The 19745-nt window shown below is 41.3% G+C and overlaps 1 protein-coding gene across 1 annotated transcript in view; it reads left to right on the top strand.

The window, feature by feature from the left end:
* The first annotated feature begins 3289 nt into the window (after window positions 1–3289).
* trpc7b (transient receptor potential cation channel, subfamily C, member 7b) overlaps window positions 3290–19745 on the top strand; it is a 47991-nt gene continuing 31535 nt past the window's right edge. The window contains exons 1-3 of the mRNA XM_079668968.1: window positions 3290–3921; window positions 9453–10212; window positions 17036–17218. Of these exons, the coding sequence (XP_079525094.1) occupies window positions 3443–3921; window positions 9453–10212; window positions 17036–17218 (1422 nt within the window). The 5' untranslated portion in view covers window positions 3290–3442. The remainder of the gene's footprint in view (window positions 3922–9452; window positions 10213–17035; window positions 17219–19745) is intronic.

Genomic DNA, 19745 nt, shown 5'->3' with positions numbered 1-19745 from the left:
CTGAAGCATGTTTTATGACTTCCAGATAAGAAAGTCAAGAAATACAGGAAAGTGAACTTATTTATTCAAAAGCAAATGTGAGATGGGTAATGGACGTTTCATTGATTAAGAATAAAAAATGAGTATGGTAATAACAAATCCATATTTAAAAAAACTCAATAGCATTGTGTTTTATCTAGTAAACAAATCCAGTTATTCAGAATGAACTACAGACTTCCCCTCTCGACTCCTACCTCATTCTTGAATGTGAACATCAGTGACAACATTTTGTCATGTGCTTTGTGTTTGATTAGATTTATTTTGCGTTCATGTGTGCATGTGTTGGTTGCATAAATACAAGAATAGATCAAAGCGCTGGGTTAGGACTGGTCATTGTCTGTGTGGGGGTGCAGGAAGTCTCCATCGTGACTAATAGGTATCTGCTTCTAATTACATAGACACACACACACACACGCACGCACGCACGCACGCACGCACGCACGCACACACACACACACACACACACACACACACACTATATTATGTTCCTTTTCATATCTAAAGACAGAGACCTTAAACTTACCAAAGATCAAAACAGGCCTCAATTTAAAATAAACAAAATAAATCCAGCGCTGAGGTAAGATGTTCCCTACTCTTAGTATTAATTGCTTGTTGTCTGAAGCAATAACAAGATTATTTCAGTACCAGTAATTGGCATACAACAGGTGGGCATGTTAACCCTTTCAATCCCTGACCAACCTCCAACTCCCTCAACTGGATGGTCTTGCTCTCTGTCTCACTATCTCTCCTCTTCTGAAACATGACTTCAAAACTGCTCTGGTCACACTGCAGACTTGCCTAGGCGGTGGAAATCATTGTATTACAGCAGTTTAGTAACCTATTGGCCAGGTTCAATTGGTTTGTTTTTTTCTGCTACAAGGTAAAATGTAATGTGTGGTGTGTTGTAAGAGTTGTAAGTATTGCTGGAAGAAGTATTCAATAATCTGCACTAAAAAAAACCTCTTCCTGCATTCAGAACAATAGTAAAAATATGTGTTTATATCAAAAAGAAGGCCCACCTACTGTATAGAATTAAAAGTGAAAGCACTCACGTAGTAGTCAAATATCCACTGTCAGTGTTTTAATGTATAATGTGTTTAGATTATTATGCACATGTTACTGCTATGCATGTTTATCGTTGTGCATTAACTCACTCCTGGGTAGTGAAATCTACACAACGGCATTATATTATATAAGTGTATCATGTTTGTAGCGCCACTCTCTTCTCAGAACCACATATAGGTAAAAAGTCAACTTAAGAGCTCAGAAAGTAGCCGTCTGTGACGGTGCACTTGTTGGCTTAATAAGTGCTGTAGGATCATTTCTTTACAAATATAAACGTTTTTTTTTAATAAAGCAAAGGTCTAAAGTGATTAGATTCAGCCCCTAGTTTTGCTGCTATAGGCTTAGACTGTCGGGGACATCAGCCCCTGTTTCTTCTACCACTCCAACGAGGACGACAGGGAGTACGGGGAGCTGATGCAGGACTTCACCCTCTGGTGCCAGAGGAACCACCTCCAGCTGAACGCAGCGAAGACCAAGGAGCTGGTGGTGGATTTCAGACGGTGCCAACACTCCCCCCCGACACCAGTGAACATCAAGGGAGCGGACATTGAGATTGTGAAAACTTACAAATACCTGGGTGTTCATCTGAACAATAAACTGGACTGGACTGATAATGCTGCTGCTCTGTACAAGAAGGGACAGAGCAGACTCTTTCTGCTGAGGAGACTGAGGTCATCCCCTCCAGGACACCCTGTCCTCACTGTGCAGCACCTTCAGCGACAGGATGCTGCACCCCCGCTGTCTGAAATACCACAGGTCCTTCCTTCCTGCAGCGGTCAGACTTAACAACCAACGCAGCCCCCAGTAGACTCCCCCCTACACACACCACAACACATACTATATCACCCCTTGCTGCTAAATACTATCCAACTATGTGCAATATGTGCTATATGTGCAATATATATATGCCGTTAATAATTGTGTAATATATACCTGGCTGCTAAATCCTAAGAACTGTTACAGGATGTGTATATAGAAAATTATGCAACTTTTTATTTTTTATTATATTTTGTATTATATCATAACTTAGTACTTTTTTGTAATGCATGTAACATATTAAGCTGTCTGTGGCTCTTTTTCCTGCTGTAACTACGCAAATTTCCCTCCGTGGGACTAATAAAGGTATTCTGATTCTGACTCTGATTCTGACACCTTACTTCTTCCTTCTGTCTGTCTGTACCTGCGTACTCTCATGTTCCGAATAACCCAGCTTCCCCCAAATTTCTTTTTGGTGTCTATCTACGCCAGGATACTGAGTCGTGGCTGATCCTGTTGCTGTGGTCCTGAGTCCTGGATCCTGAGTCATGTGTCCTGGATCCTGCATCCTGAGTCCTGGATCCTGCATCCTGAGTCCTGGATCCTGAGTCCTGTGTCCTGGATCCTGCATCCTGAGTCCTGAGTCCTCGATCTGAGCCCTGGACTTCGAGTCGTGGCAGAACCTGTCACTTTGGTCCTGCCTGACTCTCATCATACTACTTCCCTGATGGCTCCCGCAGGATTGTTGACATCCTCGTGGATTCATCTTCTTATTATAGACACATATTTCCAAATATTTGGTCTACCTATGTTGTAAATGTATTATCTCTTCGATTTACACACAGCATCTATTGCACGTCTGCCCGTCCTGGGAGAGGGATCCCTCCTCTGTTGCTCTCCCTGAGGTTTCTCCCATTTTCCCCTTTAAACTGTGGGGTTTCTCTGGAAGTTTTTCCTTGTACGATGTGAGGGTCTAGGACAGAGGGTGTCGTATTGTCATACTGAAATTCTGTACAAACTGTGAAGTCCACTGAGACAAATGTAACATTTGTGATATTGGGCTATATAAATAAACATTGATTGATTGAGGAAGTTACACAACACGTAAACAAGTACTTCAAATGTATACTTAACTACAGTACTTGATTAATGTACTTAACAACATTCCATAATTTGTAAGTATAAGAAGACAATTGAGCTTCTTGACCTGTAAGTTGTTGGCTTGCTAACAAAAAGGTAAAATATGTGTTTTAAAGAGCATTTCAAACGTTTAACTATAATATAGCTTGAAGGACATGGTGCGTTTTTGTTTCCCCCAATAGTTAATGTAATGATTACATGTAATATTATTTTGTAATGTGGTGTTGCCTATACGTTCATTTCCTTCCATTTTGTAAACGGCTGGCTCCCTGCGCGCGCACTCTCTGTGCTCTCTAATTAGTGCGCGCACTCTTGTATGAAGGTGGAGGCTCGACTTGTCGCTGCTGCGCGGAAGAAGAAACTTGTGCTGTTAAAACTTTGATAAACATCGTTAAATTTCTGCCACATACCCAGACATATATGCTTCTCAAGAACTCTCCCAATGTTTGACGAAGGAGAGGAAACCGACAACGGCGAGAGAGCCCGGCTCCCTGAGTCTTCCTCCCCGCCTTTGACTGTATGTCTTCCCGGAGGATCTCCTTCCTCACCGCGGCCCCTGGACCTCTTCTCCTCCGCCTGTCCTCTGCTGGGGGACACTGACCCGCCATACCTCGCCACTCCGGAGTGTCTTCACTTGTCTGCGGAGAAGCTGGGACCCGTGGACTCCCCGCACTACTCGCCACCAAAGTTCTGCTGGAGAACCGGGGACACCGACTCTCCGTTTAGCTCGCACGAGGTGCGGATAGATGATTTCTACGACCGCCATGACCCGTTACCCAAATGGAGAGGACGAGGCGCTGCGAACGCGGAGCGCCTTCAGCACCGTGGACAGAGACAGCACGGGGCTCCGGAGCTCTCGGACCATGGGAACCACTCCACTGAGCTCATCGACACCGGGTTCAACTCCGACACCAGGCAAACGTGAGCCATCCTGTCATATTCACCCACAACTTTGGTTCATCACCCCCAACATACATGATAAATAATTAAAGTCACCAGTTTTCAGACCTTGTGTAAAGTATATGTGCTTATTTATGAAGTCTGCAATGTTATGTTATGCAGAAAGCTTGCTGAGTGATGGTTTAGAAATGCCCAAGCCTTTCTGGGTTGAGACTAGGATTCAATCAACAGCTAATAATCCACCTGGGTGTCAACAAGTAGAGGTCAGGGTTGGAGAGAGTAGAGTAAAGCCAGTATTTGGACTGAGCCAAATGCATTGACCTATGTATGCATGGGCCACTGATTAGCTCTCAGCTGTGCTTACAGGTCCTTTATGGATTAAATAGACCTGTAAGCAGTACATAGAATAAAGAATAGACCATTATTATTAAGGCCGTCATGCTCTCGTGCACTGCTTGAATTGCAATCAGATGTCCCATGCAGTCACTGAAAGGACTATAGAAATGATGCAAAACCCTATTCACACACACTTAACATGCACAAAATATCATTAAACCTTTAATGGCAATTGCTTTGCCAAATTGCTGATGTGTCCTCTATAATTTATTTATATATTTTCCTATTTATTTAACTTCCTAACTGAGATAGGTGCTGATAAGAGCATTTGGTGGATACTATCCATTGCATTCAGGAAACATAAGCAAGGAAAATGGTGACACTTAATGGTTATTCATGTAGGACTGCCAGCTCAATTTTGACTTCCAGATTGCGAGAATGGCAGGACTCAGATTTGGCCCTTTGATCTTCCCTGGTCTGTTACTTTGATACACCAGTGTTCAACTTAAAGGGTTATCATCACAGATGCCTGACTAAATGTCGGACGCCTTTTTGTGTGTCTGTGTGAAAGAGAGCACAAGAGAGGGTGAACATGCCTGTTTCTCATTACCAGTGAAATATGGTGAGCAGCTCACCTTTGATCTTAAAATTGGCAATTTACTGCTTGAAAGAGAAAGAGCTGAGAGTGTAACTCTTCTAAGATTCCACTCACGTCTTTCACTGATAATGTAACTCCATTCTATACAAATTCTGAGACAAAAGTAATTTTTCACCTTTATCCTCAAATTTGGATTCAAACCTGATTAATTTTCTCATCATTCTTTCCATTTCTCTAGTTCACCGGTAATTGACCTAACCTACTTGATAGCTTGAACTGAAAATAATGAACTTAGTGGCCCAACCTCCAGCTCTAGGATGAACCGATTATACAGAGTTCATGACAGAAAAGCTCACAGCTAGTGATACATATTTTATTCTACTACATCTTTCTGTGCTTTTCAAACTATTTTCCCATCACGAGAATGTATTGATTTTTAAAAGCACATTCTATGTACTCATATTCATCGAAAGGAATAAGACTGTAAAAGAACGCAACTGCACCTTTTGAAAATTGCATTTGTTACAGTCAATGTTTATTTATGGGGAAAATACATGTAGAGAGTTGCACATGTGAGCATTTATAGATACTGCTAATATCCAGGGCCCATCCGTATAAGGGCCTTACTGCTGATTGCCATTTCAAGAAAAATAATTGCCTATGTTTCTACAGATGGGCGTACAATCCCCAATCTAGCTATGTTTCACAATCATTTTACTGCAACATTTATTTTGTAGGTGGCCAGTCACAAAGTTTTCTTGGCTTAACAACATAGCTTATGATAGCAATTACCTTCAGGCTGTCAGCTAAAATGTTGTAACCAGAGGCATGGCTGTAGTTTCTTCATGCATTTAAAGAGCTGTTTCTTGGCAGCTAAATCTTAAAGTATTAGAAACGAGAACTGGTCAAAGGCACCTCAACACTAACATACCCCATATTGGAGTAATATACTGTAAAGCCACTGTGATATAACTTAAAATATAATTTCATTGATATAAAAGAAGAACATTTGGCTGATTGAGAGGGTTTTCTGCCACTGTGTTGCAGTGTAGTTATACACCAGTAGCAGTAGTGCAGGATAGTTTCTCCTTTTTCTGACAGTTTGTGTTGTTAATAGGAGAGGGAGCTGCTTGCTTGGACAGGGTCTTTGAGTGATCTGCAGCAGCTTCTGCCTTAGATAAAGCATCAAAACGAGAACTGTGTAGTCACTCAGTAACAGATTAAATTGGTGCAGTGTGTGGTTTAGGGATTAAGATGTTGCCACATAATCATATTGCAAGATTGCATCAAACCAGTCCATTAACGGTGAATCAAATGAAATGTGAAAAGGATTCTTCCCCCCAGGTGTTTGTGTAAAAGCAGGGATTAATGCCGGCTGAATATTGAACTAATATTCAACAGGTAGGCCGAGAGGTGACACTAATGGGATTGCATATAATGTAGGTGTATTTTGTAGTAAATGGTCTCTTCTCCCTGAAGCGTCCAAGCCTGGTCATCTTGGTTGCAACAATAGTATTATATGATAATTAATTTAGTCTTAAGAACATTATATACTAACTCATACAAATACAATATATAAACAATCCCTCTTCTAGTTCCTCTATCCATCACCTACACACACACACACACACACACACACACACACACACACACACACACACACACACACACACACACACACACACACACACACACACACACACACACACACACACACACACACACACACACACAAACACCCTTGTTATCCATCCATCTCCATTATGTCTGCCTCCTCCTGTCTTTGCCACTGTAATTCTGCACAGACATGAGGCAGGTAAATTCTATTTCAGATCAGAATCACAAACAGTCAGAGATGGATGGAGAGGAAGATAGAGAGGGATGGAAAATGGCAATTCATTGCTGAGCTATAAGGTTATCTAAATGGGCTGGCAGCCAGGCTGTCCCCATCATGTGTGAGGAATATTCCGGATGCTTACAAACATATCTGTGAGTGTGGGTTGGCGTTGGGGGGATATAAGGTGCAACCAATCATAGTGCATTATAATAAATCAACTCAAACTACGGCTTTAAAAACAAATACCTTTCAAACACTATACATTATTTAAAGCCGTATTCACTGGTTGTTGTGTTAGTTTGCATGAATATTGATCACACACGTGTTTGTCTTTCTGTGCAAATTTCTATTATTTTGTTGGTCATGTGTGAGAGGTTATTAAGACGTCTTTGGCAGCTGAAGGCTTGCAGCTGATTGTGTACATCGAATATCAAAAGCTGCAGACCTTTTATATCCCTTCATCGCACATTGGCAACTACTCTCTCTCTCACACACACACACACACACACACACACACACACATACCATGTATACATCACTTCAGGGGACATTACATTGACTTACATGCATTTCCTGGAGACTTATCCTAACCTTAACCATAACCAACACATGCCTAACGGCCCGTCCACACACAGGCATGAAAAAAATCTTTCAAAGCTTCGCCCATTCACTTGAATGGGGTGACGTAGAAGATTTTTAATCTTCGCCGAACTGCATTGTGAGGAGCGGAGCATGGCTTTGCAAGCATCGTGAGCATCAAAAGTTGAGCAATGCTCAACTTTTGATGCTCCCAATGCTTGCGAAGCTGGCATCAGCCAATCAAATCCCGTTTATGCAAATCCCGCCAGTGCAAGCGCTAGCCAATCAAACCGCGTGTACTGTATGCCGATACCGCTGCGGTCTTTTCCATATGTCATAAAATGGAGGATAAATTAATCATCGCTTTAGGAAATGTCCCGGTCCTTTACGACTGCTCTCTGTTCACCTACCGGGACCTAAACCGAAGGAACAAGGCATGGAGGGAGGTGGCAGAGACAGTTGGTGAAACTGGTAGGTTTTCACCTGTTTGGGGAGTTTATATCCAGTTTACTTCGTTTTAACATTGAATGGACAGGCTTTGTATGCCGGGGGCGGGCGGGAGATTCCTGGGAGATTCCTGATTGGTTGTTGGTCGCCTTGGGCGCGTGAAATAGCCAAGCTTCAGACACGCCCAGCATCAAGATTTTTCAAGATTTTTTTCATGCCTGTGTGTGGACGGGCCGTAACCCTAACCCTTAACATTACCCTTACCCTAACCCTAACCAAGTCTTCACCCTAAAATTAATGATTACCCTCATGGGGACATCCATTTTGTCCCCATAAGGGAGGCGGGTCCCGACACGTGACTGTGTAAACAGATTTAGGTTCCCACAAGTATAGTAATGCTAGGCCACACCTACCCACACACACACACGCACACACACGCACACACACACACGCACACGCACACGCACACGCACACACTTACAATCTCACTCCCCTATAGTGATTTGCCTTGGTGAGCTCTCTTCATCATCTCAGTTCCACATCCTTTCACGCCCCCAGGGAATATTTCCACCATGAACAGGTTTCCATTTTCACCTTTCCCTTCAATGGGCACGTGTGTTAGCATGCCTTCTGTGCACACACACACACACACACACACACACACACACACACACACACACACACACACACACACACACACACACACACACACACACACACACACACACAAACATACACACATAATTACATAAACGACAACTTGTTTGTAAGGTCACTGCACCAATTCAGATTGCACACAAGGAATGAAAGTCTTTTGATTGGACAATACGAGCCAATTCTGCTTGTCTCATTTGCTAGTTACTGTATTGTTCTGAGTATTCATTTCCACCAATGTTCCATTCCCAGTTTTTATTTGAAAGCTTACCCATATTCAGTATGTCATCCTCTGCACACACTATTCCACTCAGTCTTTCTCCCTCTCATTTTTCCAGCTTTGGGAGAGATCAAGGCATTTTTTCAGTGTGTGGGTGGGTCAGAGTGTCAGGCCACACAGCAGTTGCAGACATTGTGGCTCTCTGTGTCTCTGAAATACAATAGGAGTACAATCATTCGAAATAAATGTGTTTTTCAGTGTGAGGTGTGATTACCGCGGTTCTTTCTTTTTAAGGTACAGCTGGACAATTCCCTATTGATAACATTGATTTTGTACCTGCCCTGTCTTGCTGAGATGTGTCACTTCAAATTGGCCTCATGTTAGTAAGAAAACAAATAAAGACATACCTGAACTGAACTGGAGGAACATGTTCATGCCTGTGTGTGTATACATGTGTTAAAAGATAATGACAGATTCACCACGGACCAAAGTGTCTCTCTGGATGACCACTCAGTCATACTGTAATGTGAGTTTGTTATACCAGAGCCAATTATGGTGACAGCTGAATCTCTCTTTTGCCAATCAGAGCTATTGACCTGAGATGGCCCAATAGTGTGGCTTTCTCTTGGGTTAGTGGAAAAGTTAACTGCTGATTGGGATTGACCTTTTTTTTTATCAGCGGTAGATGTAACTAATGATTCTGTCGTTTCTTCTTATCTCTAAAATTAACTTTTTTGCACTCAACTTTTTCTTCCACTCACTTCATCACTTCATCACTTCATCATCCTTTCTCTGATTCAACCTTTGTTTCCTGCCTCGATTTTATATAATTGTTCTGATTGATTCTCCTCACTGTTTGCCCTCTACTTTACTGTCCACAGGGAAGCCATGCATCGCCGTCACACCACTCTGAGAGAAAAGGGGCGTCGCCAGGCCGTGCGGGGTCCGGCTTACATGTTCAATGAACGAGGCTCGGCCCTCACCGCAGAGGAGGAGCGTTTTCTGGATGCTGCTGAATATGGAAACATTCCTGTGGTCCGCAAAATGCTGGAAGAGTCCAAAACCCTTAACTTCAATTGTGTCGACTACATGGGCCAGAATGCTTTGCAGCTCGCAGTGGGCAATGAGCATCTAGAAGTGACTGAGCTGCTTCTGAAGAAGAACGGTTTGGCACGAATCGGGGATGGCCTGCTTTTGGCTATCTCCAAAGGTTACGTTCGAATTGTTGAAGCTATTCTTGCCCACCCTGCTTTTGGCGGAGGTATCCGACTTGCTCTGAGTCCTGTGGAGCAGGAGATGCGTGATGACGACTTTTATGCTTATGACGAGGATGGGACGCGTTTTTCACACGACGTCACACCCGTCATCCTCGCTGCTCACTGCCAGGAGTACGAGATCGTCCACATCCTTTTGACGAAGGGGGCCCGCATAGAAAGGCCTCATGACTACTTCTGTAAGTGTTTAGAATGCGAGGAGAAGCAGAAGATAGACTCGTTCAGTCACTCACGCTCCAGGATGAATGCGTATAAGGGCCTGGCCAGTGCAGCGTACCTGTCGCTCAGCAGTGAAGACCCTGTGCTCACCGCCCTGGAGCTCAGCAACGAACTGGCAAGGCTGGCCAACATCGAGACAGAGTTTAAGGTAAGGAGGTTTTCATTTTAATCTTTTAGTTTAGCCATTTATTACTTTTTCATTTAGAGAATATAGAATGATAAAACAGCTATAATGTAAATCTATGTTTAAAGTTGTTGCACTCTTTTGTCTATTTTTTCTTTACTTTTTCATGAGGTTCAGGCAGAAAAGCGCAGAATAGAGATTGTTTGATCTTTCTCAGACAATGTTTTTACCTATTGCTTGTGTGCGTGCGTTTAAAAAAAGTTAACTAATTTGTGTAAAAGTAAATAATGTTTTTGGAGTGGTTAGATCTAAGGGCTTTAAGACATTCCTTATTGCAGGCCTTCACACACTATTGGTGTAACTGAAGCTAAAAATCTACATTTGTGTTAATCTAAACTACTTAGATATGCTGGCAACTGTCGAGAAGCAGGTTGATTGGCTCGGGCTGGGGGTATAACATGCCACTCACTTACACTGTGAGGCAGGTTTGGGCAGGCTTTGGTTGTAATTTTAGATGAAGAGGAAGATGATTCCCTCCTCTGGGCCAGCTGGTACACTTGTCCAGTACCCTCACCAACAGAGTGATTCACCAAGATAAAATGTAGCTTAGTTGAACTTACGATACGATATACTTTATTGTCCTCGTAAGGAAATTTGTTCTGGACTCCGTCCTGCAGTTCCGCATACATGTACATATACAAACATAGTGGACATTAAGAGACATACACATATCATCAGTCATACACCGTTTGAACAAACACAATATACAGACGCACATACTGACAATGGCGACCTATTGCACAACCCTCATGGCCAACATTTAAAAAGTACATTTGACTACATTTCATTTCATGTGAATGTTAAGAAGCTTAATGGACATAAGTAGGAATGAGTGCTTATAGCGGTTCAGCCTGCTCTTGGGAACCCTGAATCTTCAACCAGAAGGTAGGAGCTGGAATTATGGGTGGAGTATGTGGGTGGAATCAGACACAATTTTTTTTGCCTGTCTGATAATGGACTGCTCGTATATGTTTTGGAGAGATGGGTGTTTTTTTAACCCCCATGATTTTGATAGCAGTCTGTACCAGGCGAGCGATCTGTGACTTTGACTGCACTGTCAAGTTACCATACCAGGCAGTAATACCATACCTAATGATGCTCTCCAACACTGCATGATAGAACAGTAACATGAACTTCCCGTCGACTTCGAAGGTCCGGAGTCGACGCAGAAAGTACAATCGCTGTTGAAGTCTAGAGCACAGACCTTGAAAATGCGCCTTCCAGCTGAGTGTATTATCAAGATGGACACCAAGGTACTTATAGGAGCTGACCTGAGTTATGGGTTCATTGTGGATAACCACCGGCCTAAGGTCACCCACTGCCTTTGGGTCCCACACCATCTCCTCAGTCTTCTTCACATTCAGCACTAAATGGTTAAAATCACACCACTGCACAAATCTCTCTATTTTAGAGTGATAAGCCGATGAACTGCTGCCTTTGTGCATTAAGCCAAGGATGGCTGTATCATCTGAGAATTTGACGATATAATTCTCCGGGTGGATTCTCGTACAGTCGTTTGTGTACGGTGTGAAGAGGACCGGGGAGCTCACACAACCCTGGGGGGCTCCTGCACTGATGGTCTGGGGCTCTGAGAGGGCATTGTTGACCCTGACATGCTGAGTGCGATTGGTTAAAAACGAAAAATACCATTTCAAGATAAAAGGATTTATCCTGATCTTTATCAGTTTTTGAAGCAAGATGTGAGGCTGCAGTGTGTTAAAAACCGAGCTGAAATCCACAAACAGTAGGCGTACATATGCCTTAGGCTTAGGGTCTTCCAGGTGTTTAGTGACCAGGTGTGTGATACTATTTAGAGCATCGTCTGTGCCACGCCCTTGCTTGTAGACAAAAAGGGTCTAAATGTACATCAACCTCTTTCTTTAGCAGCGGCACCATGATCCTCTCAAAACATTTCATGACAATGGATGTCAATGCAAGAGGCCTAAAATCATTGTTTACCTTTGGATAAGGTTTTTTGGGGACAGGTTTTATTATTGATTTTTTTCCAGAGGGTGGGGATGGTGTGAAGATCAACAGATTTTTGAAATATGGGACACCATGCTGATGTCAGTTCTTCTGCAAATGTCTTGAGAAGGAATGCAGAGATGCCATCTGGCCCTGTGGCCTTCTTAGTCCAGGTGTGTTTGAAAAGTGATTGGATCTTTAAAGGGTCAATCTCCACCCTTTTCATCTTGAACTTCACTTCATATTAAATGATATCAGCAATATTTCTGTAAAATAACCCTATTTCTTTCAAGTTTCTCGCCAAAAATGACATTTTACAAGATCACATTTAAACAGCATTATCATTTCAACGTAATAGTTTACCTTTGCCAAATACTCTACTACTATCATGATGTTATTTAATGCAACCTCCTGACTGCTATATTCAATATTGCAGTTTATTTAGTTTCATGATTTTCCTTTAGTTTCTATTAAGAGTTGTTACATTGCATATACATATAATAAGCATCAACAATAAAACTACAGATGTTTCACCTTGGACTGGCCAGAAGTGCTCGGCTCACATTGATAATATATCGAATTACATTTATAGCCGAGATCATTCAAATTGAAAGCATGATCATGTAATGAAACCAATCAGATAACAAAAGTCTGATAACATTACAATTTCCGTTGCTTATTTGTCTCCCTTTGTTGGCCCATCTGTTGCTGCATTCTTTCTCCGCTCTCTGTTCATTTCTGTCCGCTCTTCCTCATCCATTCCTCTGTCTTTCTGCCCACCTTTGTATTTCCCTGTCAGGCTTTTCTGCTTGTCATTCTGTTCCCTGTCTCCAGACGAGTTAATGAGAAGGGCTCACCTGAGGGACCAGCGTTGTGTTGAAGCTCACCCGTCTCATTAACATCTCATTATCACCCCCTGTCTTCTGTCTTTATACGTCTCTTAGCCCCTCATCACATCATCTTCTCATTACATCAAAATCCAAAATAATTTAAAGACATTTTTGCAAATAACATTGCAACATTATTTTTCATAAGGGGAAATTAAAATGGAGATGAAAAACTAGGGCGTAGATCACATTATATTAATAATTACACCAATGTTCACTTGTGGTTTCCTTATTACCTTTTTCTGTGTTTGATGATCTGACGGCATCATTTGGAATCATAATGAGCAACCAACACGAATACATGATTCACATTCAGCGAAAAACAAACAAAATATGATCTCTCTTGTTTTTATAGATTTGACATTTTCTTGAAAAACATTCTAAAGTAATTTGGGTTGTGCCCCGAGATAAAAAGTCAGATCAGTATCAACATCCTCCTATTCAAAAAATTAAAGATAGGATAAAAGACATGTGGAGTGGCACCCGAATAAAAATCTGTTGCCATTTTAACCTGTGAAATGCAGGAATCGAGTATTAGCCAATGTATCAAATTGTGCTTACAGAAAATAAAACATGTACACAAAGGCGAAGTGCAACGAAATACCTCAAACTGCACTTTTTAAACCACTGGCGCACGTACGCAAGCTGTCAGTGTGCACAGATAAGCGAGCTGCTGGTGATGCACGTTGGCTGCTTGTGTGGGGACTGCTAAAGGCTTATCAAGACCTCCCTAACAGCCTCACATTTATCTTAAAACATCTTACCTTCTAAGACAGCCCATCAATGTCTCATAAGAGCATTTGGACAAACACAGACACACACATACACAAACCCTTGGGACAAAAGATGAGAGAGATATATCCATTTCGTTTACAAAATCATTTATCTTTCTATCCTTATGCTGTACCAATTATATTTTACTTGTGTTTAAATGAAGATGAGCAGTCACCAAGAATGTCCACTGGAGTACAAGCTTTTAATTCAATTTTAATTGAATGTGCTTTGTCTGCACAGTGAGCGACCTCAATGATAATATATTTAACGTATGATAAATTTAGATTTTCCTATACTTACATTTGAAGGTGATGGTTTTAAATTACGATTTGATTGAATATGTTTAGTGTTACATACTGTGTGGCTGAATAATAGGAACTGTCGTTTTTCTGCTAAACAGTTTTATTAGTTCATCATACAACTCCCTCCCTCAGTGTCACACGCTGGGCTCTTTCCCCCTCAGTTCACTGCTCTGTAACCATTCACACTCTGCTTCACACTGCTCTGTCCCCATTTTCAATCTCGCTTCTTCTCCTTTATCTCAGCCTCCAAGGCACAAACCAAATACCCTGAATTGTGATTGGATTTTCACATCAACTGCATGTGTGTGACGGGTGTTCTTGATGTGTGTCCTCTGATGCTATGGTGTCATGATTGATGAAGAACACATTCTTGTTAATCCCATACCCTTAAGCGTGCCTCTCCCTGAATGTTAACAGACACAAGTTTGTTCTTGATTTTTCCCGCTTATCATCCAAAAGGTCAAACACCAAATGCCACCTTCTCCTTCATGTTCCCTACGGGCCAATAGATGCTTGCTATCTTTGCTTGATACCAGGATTTTACTTTTTAATTTGCAGATAGCGACAAGCCTTTTTAACAACCTTATCTAACATGCTGTTCAGACTTTTTTACATATTGTAAATCCAAGCCTGAATGGCTAGATCTTAAAATGTATGACTTGCATCACAGGTATTAGAGTTAAGAACGCACTGTGACTTCACAAATTGGATTAAACCATTTAAAATTCAAGACGGACACTCTCCAAGTCATACCGGAACTACCTAACCATAGGGTCAAACACTGGAAGAATGCAAATCATGTTCATGGTCAGTAGGCACACCCCACTACAGGACATACTTTACATACATATTTGTATCATACCTGCTTTCACACTTGCTCTAACAAAGGCAGGTGTAAAATTGTAATTTCCCACTGTGTAAAATATTGCTGAATTGATGATTTTACTGGGAAAACCTTGTGTAAAAGAAGGTATGAAAGCAGGCATTATTAACATATTGTATTGTGATTGAACACAGAACAAACACAGCTGTGAATGCACAATGAGAATCACTCCCTAGGGACTAAAAGCCTGCCAGAAGCACTGGTCCGCTGTCTGCTTACCTCCTCGGCCAAATGTTCAAACAGAACAAGCCAGAAGGGAAAGGGGCGACGGTGTAAGAAAGGAGGGTGAGACATGGGAAGACGGAGAGACAAAGGGTTGAAAACTGGAAGGAAAGGAGAAGATAGGATGAAAAGGCTGGACAGCAATGTTAGCGATGTGAGCAGAGTTTTATCCGAATACTAGGCTTCCGTAAGTAAGAGTCAAATTGCATTTTGGTGTTTGATAATGGTAATTGGCATCGTGAGCCATTTCCAACACTCGGAAGAGGAAGTAAAGAGAGGCCTTTAATATATTATTTTGTATCTGCTTTCTAAGAGTTGTTATCCTGTGTGCACAAGGGTGTTGAAATGCCTTTCTGGATTTGTTCGTAATTCTCAAAAATTCACATCTTCTTCATGACTTAATGCAATGTGTGGCTTTCGTATTAGTTTCAACCCATCAGGAATGTCAGCAAAAGGTTTCAAATAAGATACAAATGGGATATTTTTCCATTCAACTAATGAAAAAACCTTGAGAAAACGTGTTCCAGTTAAGTACAGGCCTTGCAGGCAGACATCAAAATCAAAGAGTAAAGCCACATACTCATAACACGAACACATTCGCTTCAGAATATAGACTTAACATAGTTGGGATATTCAACAATTTGTCAATGTTTTTGGCTTCATACGTTTAAAGAGAGGCAACTGGACTACACCAGTAGCCAATGTATTACTCTGCTGAACCTACATGTATAGAGTTCCTTTGTTGCTTCCCCAGGAAAACAAGTATCTATGTTCATTGAATTGGATTAGCCTCCTGTGTCCACACTGTGTTTCTTCTCCTTCGGTGTTTTCTGTCTCAAACCTAACTATTATTTTAGCTTTTTTCGATTTCTGGCGCTCATCACGCAATATTTGGGATCTTACTTAAGTTTCATCCATTAACAATGATTTATTTTTATGAGCAGTGCAGAAATCAAGTTTGGTGGGAATGTTCTTAATGATAATTTAAAGTGAGCGTAACAAAAGATATAATGTCTACCTTTATTCAGCTTTTGTGGGGTTTAGGTCTCTTCTGTTGAACCAGTGGCGTTTCTAGTGATGTTTGCATTTGGGAATGTAACATAGATGTAATTATTCTCCAAAGTCAGATTACTGTGAGGATGACGATTTTTGATCTGTTTGTAATCATTTGCCTGACGACTAAGATAACGCAGGTCAAGTTTACCCTCTTCATAGGAAAACTTCAATTATAAAGGTACAAAATACACTGACTATATTTGCAAAGTGAAGCTTATTTATTTAAGATGAAAAGTCATGAACAAAATAACAGTATCAACCTTTCAAACTTTCACACTCAAAACATATCATAATTTCTAATGAATGAATACATGTCTATGAAGTTGACATTTCTCAAGCCATTAAGAAAGAAGCGCGTACAGGTGAGGAGGCATACACAGCACAGCTGGCAAGAAACTTTAAAGATTTAAAAAGGACATGACAGCATGACACACAGGGTTTCGTTACAAGTTGAATTAAAGCTTCATGTTAGAACATCTGAGGTGCAAGGAACATGTCAAAAATAATGTAGGATATCAAAAGCAAACGAGGACAGTTAAAAAAAAAAAAACAGAAGAGGCAGTTGAACGCTCACTCATATTAGTATAAAGTTTTCCTCCCATGTTCAAAATATTCTGCAAAACACATTGTTTGAATAATTAACTCAAAGTCAAACTCAAGTCAAGTTTCTCATTCCCTCTGTGCTCTCTTCCTGACAGAACGACTACCGTAAGTTGTCGATGCAGTGTAAGGACTTTGTGGTGGGTGTGTTGGATCTTTGTCGGAACACGGAGGAGGTGGAAGCCATACTGAACGGCGACGTGGACGTGTGCCCCCCCAGCGCCTACAACCGACCATGCCTCAGCCGCGTCATACTGGCCATCAAGTACGAAGTCAAGAAGGTAAGATGACACAAAAACAACCGATGAATCAACTTTCTACTGCATGTAAAGTCCAGTGGTAGTTTTTTTTTCGTTTTTCATTTTTCTTCAGATACTATTAAACAAGACAACATTTATAAAAAAATTCAAGAATCTATTCCTCTAGGACGATTAACCCACTGTTAGTATCAACTGCGTTAGTCTGACATTAGCAATGTGACAGTTAAAAGGAGTCATTGCTTCTAAAACTCACCCTCACACTGGGCTTGATGTAAGATAGGGCCCTTGGTCTCAAAAGAAGTCAAGCACCAAACACTTGATCCTTTTTTCCCATAATGCAGCTTGATAATGCATCTTGAGGAACTCTGAGTGCCTGATAAATGCCCTTTCAAACTCCATGCTCCAAGATTGTGACCTACTGTAGGCCGCCTGTTATAAATGTATATATATATATATATATATATATATATATCTTTAAGCTCAGGCAAGCCAAGATAACCCTGATGAAATCAATATGATATCATCATGGGTTATTCTTTCAGACGTTTGCAAGCTCTTCTAAAGCCACAGGATATTATACGACTTTTTTCAAAAGCTGAGTAGTACTCCCCACGGCAAGTCGTGACAGTGTTTTAAAAATAACCTTTACTTTTCTTGTGTGTCTGTGTTTTTGCATGAACAGTATGGTTTTGTTTTTGCGTGTATGTGGCCTCAGACGGCCCCAAAAAAACAAACTGGCCCCTATTTCAAAGAGCTTATCCCTGCTGAGCAGAGGTGTGCTGTTTACTAAATGTCAAACAGAATGTCGTTTCCCCATGTCTCTCCCCTCCCACACACAAACACACACACACACACACACACACACACACACACACACACACACACACACACACACACACACACACACACACACACACACACACACACACACACACACACACACACACACACACACACACACACACACACACACACACATGCCTGTTTCACCTTCATGTACTGCATGTTTTCTCTAATCAGTTAGATCCCTAGTGTTTGTGTGCATGGTGGAGTGTGTTTGTGTGTGAGTTGGAGCTGTGTGTTTATCCTGTACAAGAGAGCGTGACCATTACTCAGGCGGCTAATTACACAGGAGGCCGGGAGGGATGGAATGCCATGGCAACCAGGTGAAGCCTGGCTGTGTAGTGCATGTGACCGGACGCAGGCAGGGTTAATTGAAGGGGTCATGAATTGATAGACTGGTCACCGGGCCCCAGCGGGAAACTATCTTAAATACAATTTAGTGTGCATGGGGGAGTTTTATGGCTGTGTGTGGTTTCCCTCTGAATGTAGAAATGATTGAGTGCACACACACAAATTAGACTTGTGCGTGTTTCGATCGCCATACCGGAGCAGATAGTTGTCATACGTCATCTCAGATAAAAGCTCCCTGAACATGATGGCCAGGGCTGATTGGTGAAGGGGTGAGAAGGATTGATGGTGGGAGAAAACAAAGAGGCTAGTGTAAATCAAGGTAGAGCAGATTTGATCCGATTTAATCTGTTGCTCACATCTTACACAAAAAAACGATACACAAACACTGTTTGATTGCTCGACTAGTTGACCTCCTACTGAGCATCGATTGCCCTGTTGTCCACATCCTTCCTGCAGATGGGAGAAAAACATCCATCCTTTCCTTCCCCAAGAGATCAGTTTTCATTTATCACTTCCTTTCTTGGAGTTATGTCAGCAACAAGAACAGACCAACCCTTATTTATTGAAGCGAATACTCTTGAGTAATGAATGTAAACACTTTCTGCTTCTTATTTGCTGCCTTTTTCTTTTTGCATACTGTATTTTAAATTGATTTCACAACCTGCTTGTTGACCTTTTCTCATTCTGAATGAAGCCAAGTGGCACCTGTGAATACAAAAGTGTTTGGAATAATATATTTATTCCAATGGAAACACAATATACAGTATACGCTCTAAATTGAAAAGCATGTTGCACACTCTGCCACTTAGGCTGATCTTGACCAACACAAGTTTTATTTACGCACACATTGCATTGATGATACTGAAAAGCACAAGAAAGCAGGTTTACCAATGGTACTTTATGTTTAATACTGTACAGAAATAGAATAAATAAAACCAATCTTCTGCTATTTGGAATTAACAGAATGCTGGAGTGGGACAATATAAGTGAAAATATTGTCCAAAAGATGTACATGGACCATAAAACAACAACACGTGGAAGAAAAACACAGGCATACCATAACACCTACTTCAACATCGGTTACATTTGATTTGAAAGACAATTCAATTCTAGTCTATGGTATATCGGGGAAAGAAAAACTGGATTTACAGATGTTAAAAACCAACAAATTACCGCACCACCATGTTCGTTCCACTATGAAACAATCACTTGTGTAATTTCTTGTTGTGTCATGGGTATAACACTGTAGTGGAAGAAGTATTGCGATTGTTTTCAATACTTAATAAAAGAAAAACACCACAATGTAATAAGTCTTTATTAAATCGAAAGTCATATATTAACCTCTAGCTATCTG

Source organism: Notothenia rossii, assembly GCF_949606895.1.
Source record: "Notothenia rossii genome assembly, chromosome: 3".
Classification (NCBI taxonomy): domain Eukaryota; kingdom Metazoa; phylum Chordata; class Actinopteri; order Perciformes; family Nototheniidae; genus Notothenia; species Notothenia rossii.
The sequence above is the reverse complement of the archived record's forward strand: the minus strand, read 5'-3'. Positions and strand labels throughout refer to the sequence as shown.